General features: G+C 37.6%; 1 protein-coding gene across 8 annotated transcripts in view; it reads right to left on the reverse strand.

Moving 5' to 3' along the window:
• Nucleotides 1–3,666: 3,666 nt before the first annotated feature.
• Nucleotides 3,667–17,063, reverse strand: part of TRPS1 (transcriptional repressor GATA binding 1) — a 214,351-nt gene continuing 200,954 nt past the window's right edge. For all 8 annotated transcript variants that reach the window (XM_038128267.1, XM_038128271.1, XM_038128270.1 and 5 more), the window contains 2 exons: nucleotides 15,404–15,526; nucleotides 3,667–9,966 (listed from right to left, as the gene is read on the reverse strand). In XM_038128267.1, the coding sequence (XP_037984195.1) occupies nucleotides 8,905–9,966; nucleotides 15,404–15,526 (1,185 nt within the window). In that variant the 3' untranslated portion in view covers nucleotides 3,667–8,904. The remainder of the gene's footprint in view (nucleotides 9,967–15,403; nucleotides 15,527–17,063) is intronic.

Consider the following 17,063-nt stretch of genomic DNA (forward strand, 5'->3'; position numbering starts at 1 on the left):
GCCTCTTCCCCTGAGACCTGGGAATTGCCTCCTCTGTGGTAATTCTCCAGCTGTGCACAGGACCTGGTTGGGGGCATGTGCTGGCCCTAGACAAATCATGCTAGGGGCTGCTGTAGCCACTCAGATTTCTGGAGCATTATCCAACCCCTGTGCATGTGCCTGTCTTGATTTATAGAGAAGTTTGCCAGAGTTGTGTTAACAAGTGTGATAACAATGTCAGTGCATCAGCAGCCTAGCATGCTATGCTTAATGATAGAGGTTAATGCATAATTAGTAGGGATATATTGCAGTGAGTTATTATGGAAGTATAAATAGATGGAAGAACCTTTGTGCTCCAGTTAAGAGCCACATGTTTAATGGGGTATTGTGTACTTGCATACAGCTCTGGTCTCAGAGGCCCGTGTATTAGAGAGCTCTTGATATGCTGCACCATTTCCATCTACAGATGCATTTCAGATTGTTTTGGCCTTTGTCTCCAATTGCTCCCCACTGTATATACTACACTCATAAGGGAGAAACATAAATTAACTGGATTTGTGAGCATTTATAATCACAAAATTGTCTAGGTTAAAAGGGATTTCTGGATATCATCCAGTATGGAACCTTCCAGTAGATGTCTATGAACATCTAGTAAGCTCCTGCTCTAAACATTCAGCTTACTCTCTCAAGAAAATGAGGATCATATTTTGCATTTACAGTTGAGTGTCCAAAGTATTGCAATGTGAATGTCACACTTAGGGAACATTAACTTTGAAAAATCACCTTACCTTTCTGAAAGGCTTTCACATCTCTTACTTTCATAGCCTGAAATCTTTTTCTTTGTTTATCAGATTGCAGAAGGGAGGAAAATACTTAAATTTGACTAAAAGGAAAAGAAAATATTCTCATTTTACTTTCCAAGATATTTTCTTTTAAAAAGTAAATGCAAAGTATGTATCCAGTTCCATTCCTTAAAATGTTCATTTAGAAAGCTTTCCTGATCCAGTTCTACACACTTTTATTGTCTTATTTTCTTGAAAGAATGCTACCGTGAGAAGAGAGCAAAGAAATTATTTCGTTCAAAAATAAGGCCACAGCAGCTGCATTGTCTTTGCCAAAAAAAAAAGCCAAGAAAAAAAAAAAAAAGCACATCTGTGGCAGATTTAAGCCATCATCTTTACACAAGGTCGTAACCAAAGGTTTTTTGGTTTTCTTAAATGTATTTCTTTCCTATTCTTTTAAATGGTTATATTTCTTCTCTGGCCAACTGCTCTGACACTGTATCAGCACTGATGGAGCTTTTTGGAGGTGGGTGACACAACTGTCACTGCATCAATCTCACCACGAAGCTGTCAATTCCACAGCAGCATTTGGAGCTGAATCAGACAGTTCCACTGACATGGCAACCACAATGTGTGAAAGACACTTCTATTCCTTTGGATGCGTAGGAGACACTTTCTCTTACAGAAAGGACTCACTGACACTCTTGTTCTGCACACAAGGATTAGTCAGACTCTTCATGGAAATCAAAGGAAGCTGGTGTCAGTACAAACTCTACCTCCACCAGGTTTCAGATGTCCCAACTGTCCAGCCTAATTGCCCATCACAGTTAAACTTCCAGTGAACAATTTCACTGAGATTCTGTTCCCTGATTTTATATCTCCACTGTCAATCTTATAAAGACAGGTTTGTTTGTGATTTATAATAAATAAGGTTGTAAGAAAACTAGGCATTTCTAATAATAGAATACTCTTGAAAGAACTCCCCTTCCCCTCCATATGGAATGAAGCACTCTGCTTACTCATTCTGTCCATTTTATACTGTATTAACACCTATTCTGATATTTACTTTTTTTTTTTTCCAATTTAAACTCCATACATTTATAAATCTCATTGGATAAGGGCCAGGACCTGCTGCTAGCAGATGCGTTATCTTTTCTATTCTTAAGCTGGCTGAACTTGGGACAACAGAGTTTTGACCTACATCAAGAGATGACAGTAGTTAAAAGGAAATAATCAAGGACACTGCTGCTAGAACAAGAAGTTCCTAGATTCTTGGCACAAATTTAAACCTTATAATAGCATATTAAGGCCTGATAACTATGTTGGTGTGCACTTATATGAGCTGCTTACATGTGTAACTGTCGTTGTAAGACAAAGGCATTAACAATGTAAGTAGACTATACAAATAGTGGAACCACAAAGGAACATTTGAGGTCATCAGCTCCTACAATTATGAGCTCACTTAAGTATCTGGAGATAGAAGTGCACTATTAAACACTTCTGAATTAAAGACATACTTTGGTTAAAGACATGCTGCATTGGTCAGGGATAGTTTTATAGTTATAACAGACATTTGGATTAAATTTTGTTATTCTCAAGATATGTTCTTAGAATATGTCATTTTTAAATTTTAACTCTCTGTACATATATGAACTTTCTCTCTGTGTATATGTATATAGAGTTGTATATAATTCTTACATTGGTACAGACACTCTATACCAGTGTAAGAATACATATATGTGTATATATATATTTATATTGTCTTACATGATGCATAATGATCCGCTTTTGTATGTAGCATCTTTTTCAAAATGCATAGCTGATGTCTCCAAAAGTGGTTCTGTTCACATATGAAAGCTTTTTTTTTTTCTTTGCTACAGTTATTATTTTTATTAATGTCAGGAAATTAAAATGAGACTGAAAATGCATAGGGTTTTACATCCGAATTCACCAGAAGAATGAGTCACAGAAGTTATTTTTGGCATGGTGCTTTTACATTTAAGCCCTAGAACATTTCTTCTTTACCATTATAAACAGATTTTACTGTTTTGTATTACTTTAAAACAATATTCTGCATGAGAGTGAACAAGGTCTCAGCCATGGAGATGACACAAAACCCATGGAGAAAGGAAATTACAGCTTAAGGGAAATGATGGCTGGAGCCATACCACCCAGATCTGTTAGCTCATCCAAACAGAAATGCCAGGCTGAGTTGATTTGGTCAATGCTTTGGTTGGGAACCTCTCAGGAAACCTCCAAGGTTGCTGAAGGAAGTGGTGGCAGCAACATTGTAGGTGGTATTCTCTGTTCTTGAGTCACCACTGCGTCAATAACCTGTGATGGGAGCCAGCAGGATTTCCTGGAAGAGCTGTGGGCATGATGTGAAACCACGGTCCTATCAGGAATTATTTCATGACCATCATGAGCTTCATATGAGGAATAGACAGACCTGGTGACCCTGGGTACCTGATCACATTTTGGTATCAGCCTTTCTTTCATAATTTCTCCAAATTGTTGCAGTATTTTCTCTTCCTTGGGGCAGGAGAATAAAACCAGTAATGTCATGCCAGGATGATGGAGTACTGAAAAATGTTTAAACTCCATTATAAGAGACTTTTACTCAAATCCTGTCATTAATTTGAATGAGATTTGGATCACATCTAGAGCCCTAAGTACAGAAGGACTGTGACAGAGCTAATGTGTTTTTGAAGGAGCTCTTCCCTTTTCATGCCTTTCCTGTCTGAGTAATGCTGCCATTGCCTTTCAGCCATAACCATCAGCCATTACTCAGAGATGCTGTCAGTCTCCAAGAGCAGCTCCAGTCCAGACTGTTCTCCTCCCCAAGCCCACTATGGTGTAGTGACACCATGACATTACATTCTCTCCAGAAACAACGACACAAATCTGATTTATAACTGGTGGTAAAACTTTATTATTCAAGTTTAGATGTAACAGACATCTTTGCTGCCTGAAGATTGTTTGCATAAGAAATACACCAAGAACATGTTTGTGAGTAGAAATGAACATGCACTATGAAAACCAAAAAACAAAACAAAACAAAAAAACCCGAAACAAAACAGAACAAAAAACACATCCATGTGTTGTAAGGACAAAACATTAAGAGCCAGCATTCTAGAGTCAAATCAGGGCTACAAGTTTAATGATGGTTTTTAGCAACATGAAGTCATTCTTTATGAAGCAATTTTTTTCTTTTTTTTTTTTTTCCTTTTCCTGCTGGTGAATTTTCTATAAGCTAAATTTACAATGGCATTTTGAGATGTTTCCTTTTCTCCTGTTCTCCTACACAGAGCTCAGAGGCCAAAATGATAGGAATGGAAAACTGTGGTAGCTGTCACAATGTTTTTACTTTATTAAGTGTAATTTTGCTTTCCTAGTAAAGGAATTTTACTAAGTGTAACAAAGAATCAAATGAAACAGGTATTTATGTGGCTGTCAACCATTTAATTACTGTCTTTTATCCTCTTGAAGCAAATTGGGGTGTGTGTGATTACTATACAAGTAGCATCTCCCCAACTGCCAGCTTTCCCAAGTTGGCTGAATGAAATAAAAACGGTGAGGAAGAGGGTAGTGAGGAATCCTATTCTGAGGTGAGAAACTTAAGTAAATCATATGACTTGGCCCATCTTAACTTTAGAGAAAAGTTTAGAAGGGATTTCTCACTTATCTATCACGTTTGGGATATGCTGACAAATTGCTCACTGCTCCTTGCCAAGCATAACTGTCTCCACAGAAGCAGAAGGAAATATATCTACCCTTCTGGCTGCACAGAAGTGACCTTCTAATCTCCTTGGCTTTTCCTGACCAGTATTAGGAATTAGCATGTTAAGTCAGCCAAGAAAAATCAATACAGGAGCAAAAATGAGAATATATTTAGACATACTGGGTAAAAAGCAGATGGTAGACAACATCCTTAGCACATAAAGCAAGTAGTTATGACTACAAAACAACAGTGTCCAGTCCAAGGGTGGACTTGAAAGTCTGTCCCTGAACTGAGTACTAATCCACAGTTGCCAAATCAGTTTTTCCCATTGCGCAATCACTGTGTTTCAGCACTGTATACAATTAGCATCAGTCACTTGTCCTGCTGCCCCTCTAACTGCAAAAATAATCTATTGCTCACAGTGTGTCTCAACCTTTGGAGATGTCTCAATTTTCTCTCTCTTTAAAACTGTCACAATAGACAACAGTGCCTTTTTCAGGCCAAACCAAGATATGTGCATCCCGTGTCATTCCCCCTTTCTGCATAGTCCATTCAAAATTAAGGGAGGAGTTTCATCAGCACGGTGGCAATTAGGTGCAACACTTCCTTTGGAAAGCAGTCTAAATTTGGCACCTGAACACAAACTGTGCTGTGGAACATCATCTCCTGCAGCATTGAGGGGGCAGCAGCCATGAAGTGACAGCTTAGGGACAATCTGGTTTGCAGATGATGTCACAGGATGGCTCCATCTATACAGAGAGTTACTGGAAACACTGTGCCCGTTCCACAATCTGATTAGTGACAGGCACCACAAATCCTCTAGTTTTGAAACATCTACTTATTTGGTTGTCCAATTTGAGATATGTTTTAAGATCTTACACTACCGTTCCTTTAGTAAGAGAAGTTCACCACCTTGAAGCCACTGACAAATTGAGAACAAAGACTGATTGTTTGAAAGTTCAATTTTTAGTGCTGTAAGTTGATTGAAACACAGTGGGTGCAGTAATTACTTGTGTGTGCTAACATTGGTTTCCATATGAAAGTTATTAAATAAGATTATTCTTTTCCTGTGTCAGGATTTTTTTTCTTTTTATTATACCCATTGTGAGGGGGTCTGGAAGATGGATGGAGTCACCTCTCTTTTGTTAAGAAGCAAAACTGTGCTCCCCCTATCCCAGTAAAAAAGAACAGGCTACAGCAAAATCCCATTTCTTAAAAAGCAGAAATCTTAGAACATCTCAATATGTCATGGCAAGAACAATGAACTTCTTTTCAAATTTTATTTGCATCATCTAGGTGTGCAATAGTAACATTCAAAGCTCTGTCTTGTTCTTTGCACTCATAAGATTTCATTTCTCCTCATCCCCAAACCCTGATATGTGTATTTCCTGTTAATTTGCCTCTGCTTCTGAGTTTAGCAAGAAGTGTTACAAAGTTCAGGGTAGTGCTCAAGTCTTACAATGCACATGTCCCTCTAAAATATTTTGCCATGAAGATGCAGCTTCTATCAATGAAGAAGCCAGAGGAACTGGTACGTCTGAAGTGAAGTAAGTCAAACCAGTAACTACTGAAAATTGGCAGGCAGCTGCCTTTGAAGCTGATAAAAATCACTGCTTACTGAGTATAACATCTTCCTTGGAAAAGCTGAAAAGGGACACACACTGGACCCTGACGTAATGAAACGAGGGCAATCTATTTCAGTCCCCACAGGAAAAAAAAAAAGAAACAGAAAATACCCAACAAAAATAAATCCACAAAAACCAAGTCAGAACTTATTATTGGAGAACAATAGTAAAAACATAACCAGAATTTGTCACTGGTATCAAGCTGGAGATTCATCTAAAAAAATAGAAGAAGAAGAATGTGGCCCAACATCCTTTGCTAACCTAGAACACTACTGAAGGGTTACAGAACTCAATCACAGCAGATTGAGTGGGATGTTCCATATGCTGCTCACCAGTAAAGAAGCAATGGGTGGAGCAGGAAGGAATGCAGCCTAATGCTGAACAATAGCCTGTCTGTGCCTAACAAATCAGAGAAACTGTGCAATAATGTCTCACCTCTGTGAAAATATAACATCTAAATACTGCCAAGGTCAGTGAGACCTTTGGTGATCAACTGTGTAAGTGCCTCTCATGCTTGGTGATGTTTGTTGCCAGCTGCTTTAGGCACATTATTTCTCAAAAGACTAGCAAAGTGCTGAATGTTTAGGCCAGTTCCCTCCTGGTTTTCCTTTTGCCAACCCCTATAAGACATTTCCTATCACCTCTCCTTTTATTTTCCACCTCCCTGTTTATCTGGTTAAGTATCTTAGTAAGTGCACCAAATACTAGAAGGGAGAGTGGTGAGATTCAGGTAAGTTAAATACAAGAACTTTTTTTTTTTTTTATGATGCTTAAGTTCAATTACATGAAAATCTGAGAAAGGCGGCATGTAAGTGAGATCAGAATAGGACCCTTTACATATAATCTCAAGAGAGGACTTAGTCCAGAGATATTTTTATAGAACATTTTAAAAAATAAAATGCATGAATGGAGAAATAAAAGACAACATAATATCAGAAAGACATTTTAAACTTCATTCGCTGCAACATTCATGAACCAGTTGAGCTACACCTGCCATCCAACCATAAGGAACTAAGACCCTGCACTGCGAAAAAGAAACAAACCCAAACAAAACAAAAAAGCAACTGCGTAATATTGTAAAAATGGAGTGCAATGCTACTACAGAATGCAATAAAATATCAGTGCTGCATCGTCAAACAGCACTTATCAAAATAATTTCTGAAATGTTTCTTCTGAAACACAGACAAAGCAATAAAAAGAGGATATATGTTTATCATTTTAAGCATAACAATGTGAGTTAAGAGCTTAAGAATACAAAAGTACTTGGAATGAATAGTGCTACCCTTTTTTCCTAAGTAGGCATAAAAATATTTTCATTTCCTTCTTGTTTTTCATACCATTAATATCAACAAATTTCATTCATTTCATGTTATCGTTTACAACTTTAATGCACACACACAGAAAAAAAGATACCTACTGCAATAGAAATAGTTGCTTCATTACCTTGTTTGCTACATTTGCAAATGTAAACAGCGAGGCAGAGCCAGAACTGACTCTAATGCATGATGGAATATCTTTGTTGCATACGTACACTGTAGAAAATAATTATTCAATATGTCAGGCACCATTATTTGAAATGTAATACATTAATATTTACTAGAAAAATAAGGTTTTTTTCTATTTGTTCTCCCAACTTCTTTAATGAAATAAGTTAATCTGACAGTGCATCCAGTAGCTTGTAATATCTTCTACATCCCTGTGGCAAAATAATAAACTACTGGTTGGGACACTATAATGAAAATGATTAAAGTCAGTTCTTGTACACCCTTGTAGCAAGCATGGAGGCTCGTCTAACAGCACCTTTAACCAATTATTTAATATTTAGTTATTTAGCCCTATTTCCCTGAGCAGTTATGCTGAGGAGCTTTCCCTTCATGGATAGTTTTTAAAAAGCTTTAAGTATTAAAAAGTACTATGAAGACATTTAATGCTACTTAGCAAAAGCTGGTATAAGTCTACTGAAGGGATTGACTGGTATGTATAGCAATGTTAAGCCTGTGGAGAAGTAACCTTAGACTTTAAGGTTTAGAAATGTAATATATTAAAAATATATTAAAATAAAATACAGCAGGTTACCTTATTCTATGCAAATTAAACCTGGAATGTGTCTTCTGTATTAGAGAATTCACTTGCAGAAAATGGTTTTCCTAGACTAAAGTGTGCCAGAAAGAATGTAGTGATAAAATGGTAGCTAAAAATCAGCTGAGTCTGAGAAACACATATATGACGTTGCTGCTAAAGCTCTGAGGACAATGTGATCCTAAGGCATGTTGTAGGGCAGAAATTTGCCCAAATTAAAGAAAATGACCTTTTAACTCTGTATATGTAACATGTCTAGTTCTTATATACAATGTGCATATGTTCACTACACCCCTGCAGCAGTATATACATATACACATCTTTGCACACTTGCCAGTTATGTCTCTTACACAACAGCAAAGGTATTAATTGTCCAGTAAAATTTTCTCAAGGTTATTCGGCATGATTCACTGCATTCTGGCTAGCTTTGGTGGGCCATGTCCCACTGAATTATCTTCCTCCCCTTCTGGCCACCATTCAACTGTTCTTTTTTCTTGGTAACCCACTCATTTAAAAAAGAAAAAAAAAAGGAAAAAAAAGGAAAAAAAAAGGAAAAAATAAAGAATAAAAAGAAAAAAAAGAAAATAACAAGGGATTTAATATTGGATAAGGCATGCTCTCTATATGAAGTGCTTTATAGGTCTTCACAAGACATTACAAGCTATTGAATTCCCATCAAGGAAACCTATTTCTGTTTAATTGTGCTAAGTGCTAAGGTTTACTCTTTAGGTTTTCCATTCTTTTCAGCTTGTGCATTGTTCCTGTGTAGGCCCCTCTGGATGTGAGTTGTGAAGTCATACTTGTCCGTGCAAAGATGCTGGCATATGCTGCACTGGAAAGGTCCACTGTCACCATGGCAACTCATATGCAATGCATACATCACTTCATCCAGAAAGACAATGCCACAGTGCACACACTTGGTAGAAAGTTCATCTTGGGTACTTCTATCAACTTTCTCTGTTTTTACTACATTCAAGGGACCTTCATTTTTTACATTTGGTGGTGCCTTACTCTTTTCCTTGGAGGCACCATTTGCAGTTGGCCCAGGTCTGGAATGCTTTATCGCCAAATCTAGAGGAATGTCATTGTCTGATCCGACAGCTGAAAAATGAGGAGGCAGATTAAAGGTGGGATAAGGCACATAGTTTTGGCAAGGATTTGGTAGGCCAGGCACATGACTCAAGTAGTGTGGATTCCCAGGAACAGACAGCTTATATTTACTCCAGAATCTCAGCCAGTCAGCTTCACTCTGAAAGTCATTGTGTACAAACGGAAGTCCAAAGAGTGGGTACTGGTATTTTTCAATAGGGCTTCCAGGTGGAGAATAGTTTGGATGTTTCACAGGTCTCATGTATTTTTCTATCGGGCTGCCTCTCTCTGAGCTTCCTTTCCCTTCTGATATCGATGAACTGTTTCCTGGGTCTCCAGTACTTTCCTGAGGACTTTTTATCTGAATGTGCAAAGGTTGCATCCTTTTGTGAATATCCAGAGTTTGGCTGACCAATATTGGCTGCTGAGCAGAATGGCTTTTAGTCAATGAACCTGGGGCCTCGTATTTACTGAGGCTGGGAAGCTGAATTTCTCTCTGATGACCTTCAGGTAAATGATCCTCTGACCTCCTCTCTAAGGGGCTTCCATTGACTTGCTCCTCACTGCTACCCCTCTGCTGTTTGTTTAGCTGCTCAGCCTGAAGTGCCTCCGGGTTAAGGCGCTTTCTTGTTCGTCTCCTAATGATCTGTTCACCATTGTTCTGTTTAATGATGTTTAAAGGCCTGGGAGTCTGCATGGAACACACAGAGAATGAACAAAAGAAAAAAGAAAGACACATTAAACAAATCTGTGAGACCATGCTCATGCAAATTTATCTTTTCTTTTCTGAAGAGCTGTCTTACAACAGTGTTACGGGAATGACCAAATTTCAATCCAAATGCTGGTTCGTGGCCCCTCATGTTGAAAGTAAACTATAAGATGGCTTATTTTATCAACTGTCTTAGACATCCTGTACCTATTTACTTAAAAAGGCATGAAGTATCCAAGCTGTCAAACCATTTATTACCTCTTACTCCTAAAAATTTCTGGGGGAGACATGTTGAAAGTGGGTGCTGAGAGCTGGGGGTGAGGCAGGAGATGCAAGGCCCTATACACTAGTGCTGTTCTGTGCACCATGCCACCAGAGCTGCTCTCGGGCAGGGGTTCGCACAGCTCCCAACGGGACAAGAACTTACCTTCATACTCACCCTGCTCTGACATGGACAGAAAACACAAGCACACAAAGGGCTTGCTGACCACCACTGCTGTCCCATAGCAAAAGGGCTGCAGGTCCACTGTGTGCGGAGTGGGCAGATGGTGGCCAGAAAGGGACTAAGAAAGATGGAGAAGAAAGCCCAGGGAAACTATGCACCAAAAGGTCTACCTCTTCTTTGTTATCAGCTCCCCCTCCTTCACCCCAACTGCATCGCTTTCTAAGAGTTACTGATGTGCTACTAAGTCATGAGGGAGAGAAGGCATGGGGCAAAAGAGATCTGTATAGAAATAAGCATCACAAAGAGGCAGAGGGAAGAACCAAGTGGGGCCTTCTGTTTCCATTTGCTACTACTCCACAACAGCTCATGTTAAGTGGCCTTTTTATAAAAGAAGTGAAAATATCTTTGTGTGGAAAAAAAATGGTACAAGGAAGGACAGCAGTTAGGTTTCCTTTAAAGGCTCCCCAATAAAAAAGCAATAGTATCTGAGTGAAAAATGGTGCTGCACCATCAGTATGTTTCTCTACTGGGCAGATGGTAGAGCAACAAAAACTACCTAAAAGTCATTCAGTTTGGTGTGTTGGCAGCTGACATTTTTCTTCCCAAAGGCACATAATCCCATTTTGGTTGGAGGCCAGAAAAGTGCCCCTTGCCCCACTATTCTACTCATATGTTTATTTGGAAATTTTAACATTGTTTTTAAAAGCAGATTTAATTTTGGCTTATAGTCAATATATAAAGTAATCTGTACCTGGAATGTAACTAAATTTTTAATATATTCATAACTTCCAGTTAATATGAAAACATCCAGAGCTGGAAGAACACCCATTCTATTATTTGCAGAGATTTAGTCTCTTTTTTGAGTTGCCATATTCCTCTCCTTTCAGTTATTTATTTTCCTGCAGTTGGCGTACTCTTAATGGTTAATTACATTTTAGACAGTGCAGCTATTTTTTAAGATTTTACTTTCTGATAAAATACTGAATCAGAAGTATATACACACTTTGATTTAAATTTGTAATAAGAGAAATTTAAACTTGGCAGAAAAACAGCACCTGAACCAGCCTCCTCACACAGATCAAAGTTGAGACAAAATTATGTTAAAAAATACAATATTTTCTATGTAAATTCTATTTAGATAAAGATTATAGTTTGACCAATGAATAGCAAATTAATATGCATAGACATATACTTTTTATTATAAGGTCTGTATAATCTCCTTGCCTTTTTATGACAATGGTAACTCAGATACCCTGTGAGATCTTACAATGTTGTTGCTCTTATTAAATGCCAAACACTACAGACCATTTTTATATGGCTTCCAGACAACCCTCCAATATTTTGGAAATACTTTTAGTCTTATTCTTCATGCTACAGGTAGGAAGCCTGATTATGGAAGTAGTTGAAAGAAACATCTTCCTACTGAGATTAGGAACCCTCATATATTTACTTGATCCAGCTATTCAAAGTTATTGTAGGTTCAACTTTAAATTTTTCAGCTTGCCAACTCTTCAGACTGTGCTCATCTGATTAAACCAGACCTTAGATGATTAAAATGTACTCTTTAGTGGTGTAAATCAACTAATTTTCCTTATTTGAAATAGTAAAGTGCAGATAAAAATATCCTGTATTTGGTTACAAATACAGCCAAGGCAAGTGGAAAATTTTAATGTCACTTTTTGATTTTCAGTGGGGCATTAAATTTAGAATATAGTAGAAACATTACCAGAACTTTACTTTTAAAATGGCCTATGTCAGATCCTTAATTATATGTTAGACATAATATATTGAAGATGATCACAAATATTTCTGCCATCTCTGTATCAACTGGCACTCTCCCCACTTCAATAATATGAGCAACTGAAAAAAAACCCCAAAAAATTCAACGAATGTTTCAATAAATTATTGTGCTTAGATCTCTCAAATTCCATGGGAAAGTGGAGCCTCCTCTAGACTAATCCTAGAATATGCTGCAATTCTTCACTGAATTAGTCCAAGGATGTTGTCAAGGAATCACAATGGAACAAAATGTAGTGTTCCATGACCAAAGTCAAGCTATTTAAAAATGAAGGACAGCAAAACAATAATAATGGTCAAATTCATGACACTGGAGAGACAGCAAATGTGAATATTCTGTATATGTTTGCAGTAAGATGCATTTCTTCACTAAAAGTATTTTAATAATTGACTCGGATTATAATTACACTTTTTAAACATATTTGCATTAAAGGAGAGAAATGTGAAAAACGTGGCAAGTTTAATGTCAATTACCCCTTAGATAGATGGAAATTTTTTGAAAACACACTGAAAAATTATTCAAGGGTATAATAGAAATAGAAAATGCTACTTGTAGCAAAAATCACTAGTATGTTAACATTTGTCAGTCACTATCACCTAGTAGTATCTGATAGATCAGAGATTTTTCTTCTTATTAAAGGAAGGGTGGCTGTGGTGAGCTGGGGGTCGGTCTCTTCCTCCGGACAACAACAGACAGAACAAGAGGACACAGTCTCAAGCTGCGCCAAGGGAGATACAGGCTAGCATTAAGGAGGAAGTTTTTCACAGAAAGAGTGGTCAAATACTGGAATCATCTGCCCAGGGAGGTGGTGGAGTCACCATCCCTGGATGTGTTTAAAAAAAGACTGGACGTGGCACTTGGTGTCATGATCTAGTTGAGGTCTTGGAACATGGGTTGGACTCGATGATCTTAAAGGTCTCTTCCAACCTAGAAATTCTGTGATTCTATGATTCTGTGAAAGTGAAAAGGGGATCTTAGGCTTGCAATAATAAGGATGGTAGTCCTAGACAGTAATAATCCAATCAAAAGGCAGCTAAGAAATGTGCAAACTACTACAGGTAAGTTTTACTCAGCAGTGTAGTACAATTTAGATGAACAGGGGTCTTAGAGAGGTAAATTCTACTCACTTGTTTTTTTATAGTTTTGGACATTTCCCTAATAACTGCATCATCCTGGACCCCTTAATTCAAAACCATGTGTCCAATACATGACATTTAGTGCAATTTTTCCTGAACAGACAGGCAGACAGATAAAAGAAACTTTCACCTTTCTGGTGTCCATCTAAAGAGCATCCCTTTCCATGGGAGTGTCTCAAAAAGTGTCCCAAAGGAGAGATTTGTTGGATTATTTCAGACTCCTACTTATAAAGGAGTTTCTATCATACCACAGCAGAGTAAGGCTTAATTAAATTCTTTTCATTTGTTAGGTCAAAGTTCAATTGAAGATATTAATGTCAAATGTCTGCTGAATGGCAGCTTATTGCCACGCTTAAACAGTGGAGCTTAGAGATAGGGCCAGCTTCTTCCTTTTGCAATGCATAAAACAAACTTTGACACTGTATTTCTAATAAATATTGCTGGAAGTGCACTGGTTCATTCCTACTGGTTCATAAGGATGATCCAAGTTGTGCTTGAATTCAAAACTGATTCTTGTAGCTTTTATCTATGCAAAAAGTAATGCTGCAAATCATGGTAAGATCCAACACTACAGCTGAGAAAAGTATACTTAAAAAAGGGAAAATAGAGTCTGCAGATGGAATTTCTACAAATAACCAGACTCAAATAAAAAAGCCAAACTGTCCTTCTTAAAATCTTTGTGGATGTTCAGCACTGATCAGTTTCCTTAAATTAGATATTCTATCTACAACTTTGAGAGGTGTCTAGAAGATGATACCTGGAGCAAGACCCAGCCAAGATGCTGGCCAAGACCATGGATTAGTTCATCTTCTTAGATATTACTGGCCTAACTAGGCTATTCTGGGCCTTAAAAACAGTGAGTGACCCCAGAATAACACATATGGCAAACAGAGCCAACCCTTCAGACTGGTAATGGTCATGCTGCTTTTGGAAATTTTAATTTTTATGTTGTTCTAGTAAGTAGGCTGGTTTGGCAGGATGCTGCGTAAACAGGATTATTGCAAGGGCAGTAGACAAGACCGTTGAGAAGCTTACATTTCAAATTTAATTTCTGCAAAACATTTTAAAAAATGCACACTCTTAGTCACCACATTTATTTCTGAGTTACGCTCTAAGCCTGATCTGATACACTGCCCTGGCAAACTCCCAAAGACTGCCTCGGTTTCCATTTCTGAATAATAGTAACACTTTTTAATTTCACAGGAATGTTGTAAAAATTAATTAATTAGTCACCTGACTCTCCTATGTGTGCCCATTAAAGAGAGCAAGGATAATATTTAACCAGTGGGTCTTAACCTAAAAGATTCCAGGCATTTTGGCACTGATCCAAGGAAACACTTCAGCATGGCTTTCCTGGACCTGGACCAGAGCATTCAACATCTTTCAGGATCAAGTCAAGTGTCAATAAGATGAAAAGCAATATAGACAGACCATGATTATTATTTATTCCCTGACTGATCCTGAGGGATGGTGAATCTTCCCCTCACCAAGTGATGAGTGCCTTCAAGTGAATAGCTTCCTTGCTGAGATATTTATCTTCCAGCCGACTTTGAGAACTGTAGAAAAAAGAACACAAAATTCCACCTCCCCATATCTCCAGGAAATTTACTATCAAGAATAAAGGAGGTAAGAGATATCAAAGTATACAAAAACTGTTTCAAGAGATATTTTAATATAGATGTGATGTCTAATTTCAAGAATCGTGGTTTTTCTGGGACTCTAGAATTTAGAGAGCTTTCATCACAATATATCATATGCCTTGAAAAGTAATTCCCAGAAAAGAAATTATTTTCCCCTTATTTTGTATCAAAATAATTAAATGCATCACTGGTGATCTCAAACACATCTACTCACAGCATCCCAGACTGCTTCATAATGAATCACAACTGATCCCAAAGTGACCATTCTGCAAAACCCTGTTAGGAAATTAACTGCAAGCCAGGGAGAGGTACTAATCACACAACCAGGCACAACCACAGCTGCCCAGGCTTAGCAGTGCAGCTCTTTTTCCTACTGAACAAACTGGTAAGTTCTTCCTACCGAGTGGAGCTTCTGGTAGAGGCCACACGCGTTGCATACATATCCACCATTTGCATTCTTCCGCCAGAGAGAGGTCTTTGTGGTCAGGCAATTGGCACAGAAAACACCCGAGCCTCTACGTCTCTGAAATAGGGAAGAAAAAGGGAAAAAAAACAGGTCAGAGGTGAGTCACATGAGCTGTGGAGTTAGGACAAATCAACACAGGAGTTTTGTCTCTAGACTGGCAACAATGACAGTATAAAACCACACTGCCCATAATGAGGTCAGGTTCAATTGTGCTTAATAGGCACCACTGATTTTCATTATAATTAACCCCAGAGTGATGGATGAGGTGTGTGAAACACCAAAGCCTTTTCAGAATAACAACTTTAACTTTTTGAACTTCAGGTTTTGTGCATTTAATGATGGTTTCTAAACAGCAAATTCTGAAAAAAAACCCTTGGAAGCTGACAGAACATTCTGTAAACTCTCCTGGTTTCACAACGGATTATTTCTTTTTAGCTAGCTTTATTTAAAAATGTGATTGGTAACAAGAATTCTGAAACACTACCAGACAATTAATTACAGTTTGTACCTGTCTCATACTAATTCCTTTAACAGAGATTATATTTGAATACATGATATTGTATTTTCCACTTATTTCTGAAATCAGTATAAGCTACCATGTATTCCTGCAGTCCACTATGAACAAATAAAAGTACAATATTCTTGAATGAGACCTCTTCTGAACTTCAAATGAAGTCCCAGAAAACACTGTCTCATTGACAGATAGATTTATTTATTTTATTTTAGTCAGGTGAAGAAGGGCACAGTAAAGCTTCCCTAAATACAAATTGATTTTAACCAGACTGAGCTGTGCATTCATCAGCTTTCATAATGATCCAGGAATATTTAAAAGTAGGCATGTTTATGAGTATTGCTCATTAAATTTTTTCTATGGCATAATGATTTCATTAAACTTCTCATTTAAACAAAAGTCAGGCTGTGTTTGTGGGCCCAAATACTAATAAGCAGGAAATGGAATTCTTTTGCTGAAAAGAAAATCTGAATTTTAACTCTGTTCCCTTTTTGCAAAGGGAAAAACGATCAGTAAGAAACCTTCACCAACTAAGATAAGAATGAGTGAGTACAGGGAAAACAGTATGGGTGAAAACTAATTTTATTATAAATTAAAAATTACTAACACTATAAGTAAAAATTTCAGGGTTTCATAAAATTTAGGTAATTTATTTAACTTTAGTTCATACTGAAGAAGACTGGTGTTCATGCCAAAAAAATACAATGGTTATAATTGTACTCTGATACATTTCAAATGGAAAGCTTTCTGCAGACATAATTTTGGCTTCAAGACTGGAACACTTTCTTGGCATTGAAAGGGCATTTGATTCATCGGGTGTTTCACAATGTATCACTAAAAAGACCTGGTGAGCAGCCAGTTCCCTATAGGGTAATTTTTCCATCCAGATGCAAGTGCTATCAGAGGCCCTCGTCAGCTAAACTAATTATGATCTTGCATTTGCTGATGCCTGCTCACTCTAACGTTCGACATCCTCCATTAATCATCAATACAAGGAAAATGAATGAAACGTAAAGAAATGAGAGCTGGTAAGCTGCACAGCCATAAAAATCTGAAATGAGTGCAATAATTTAACAAGATTGG

Source organism: Motacilla alba, chromosome 2 (assembly GCF_015832195.1).
Source record: "Motacilla alba alba isolate MOTALB_02 chromosome 2, Motacilla_alba_V1.0_pri, whole genome shotgun sequence".
In the NCBI taxonomy this organism is placed as follows: domain Eukaryota; kingdom Metazoa; phylum Chordata; class Aves; order Passeriformes; family Motacillidae; genus Motacilla; species Motacilla alba.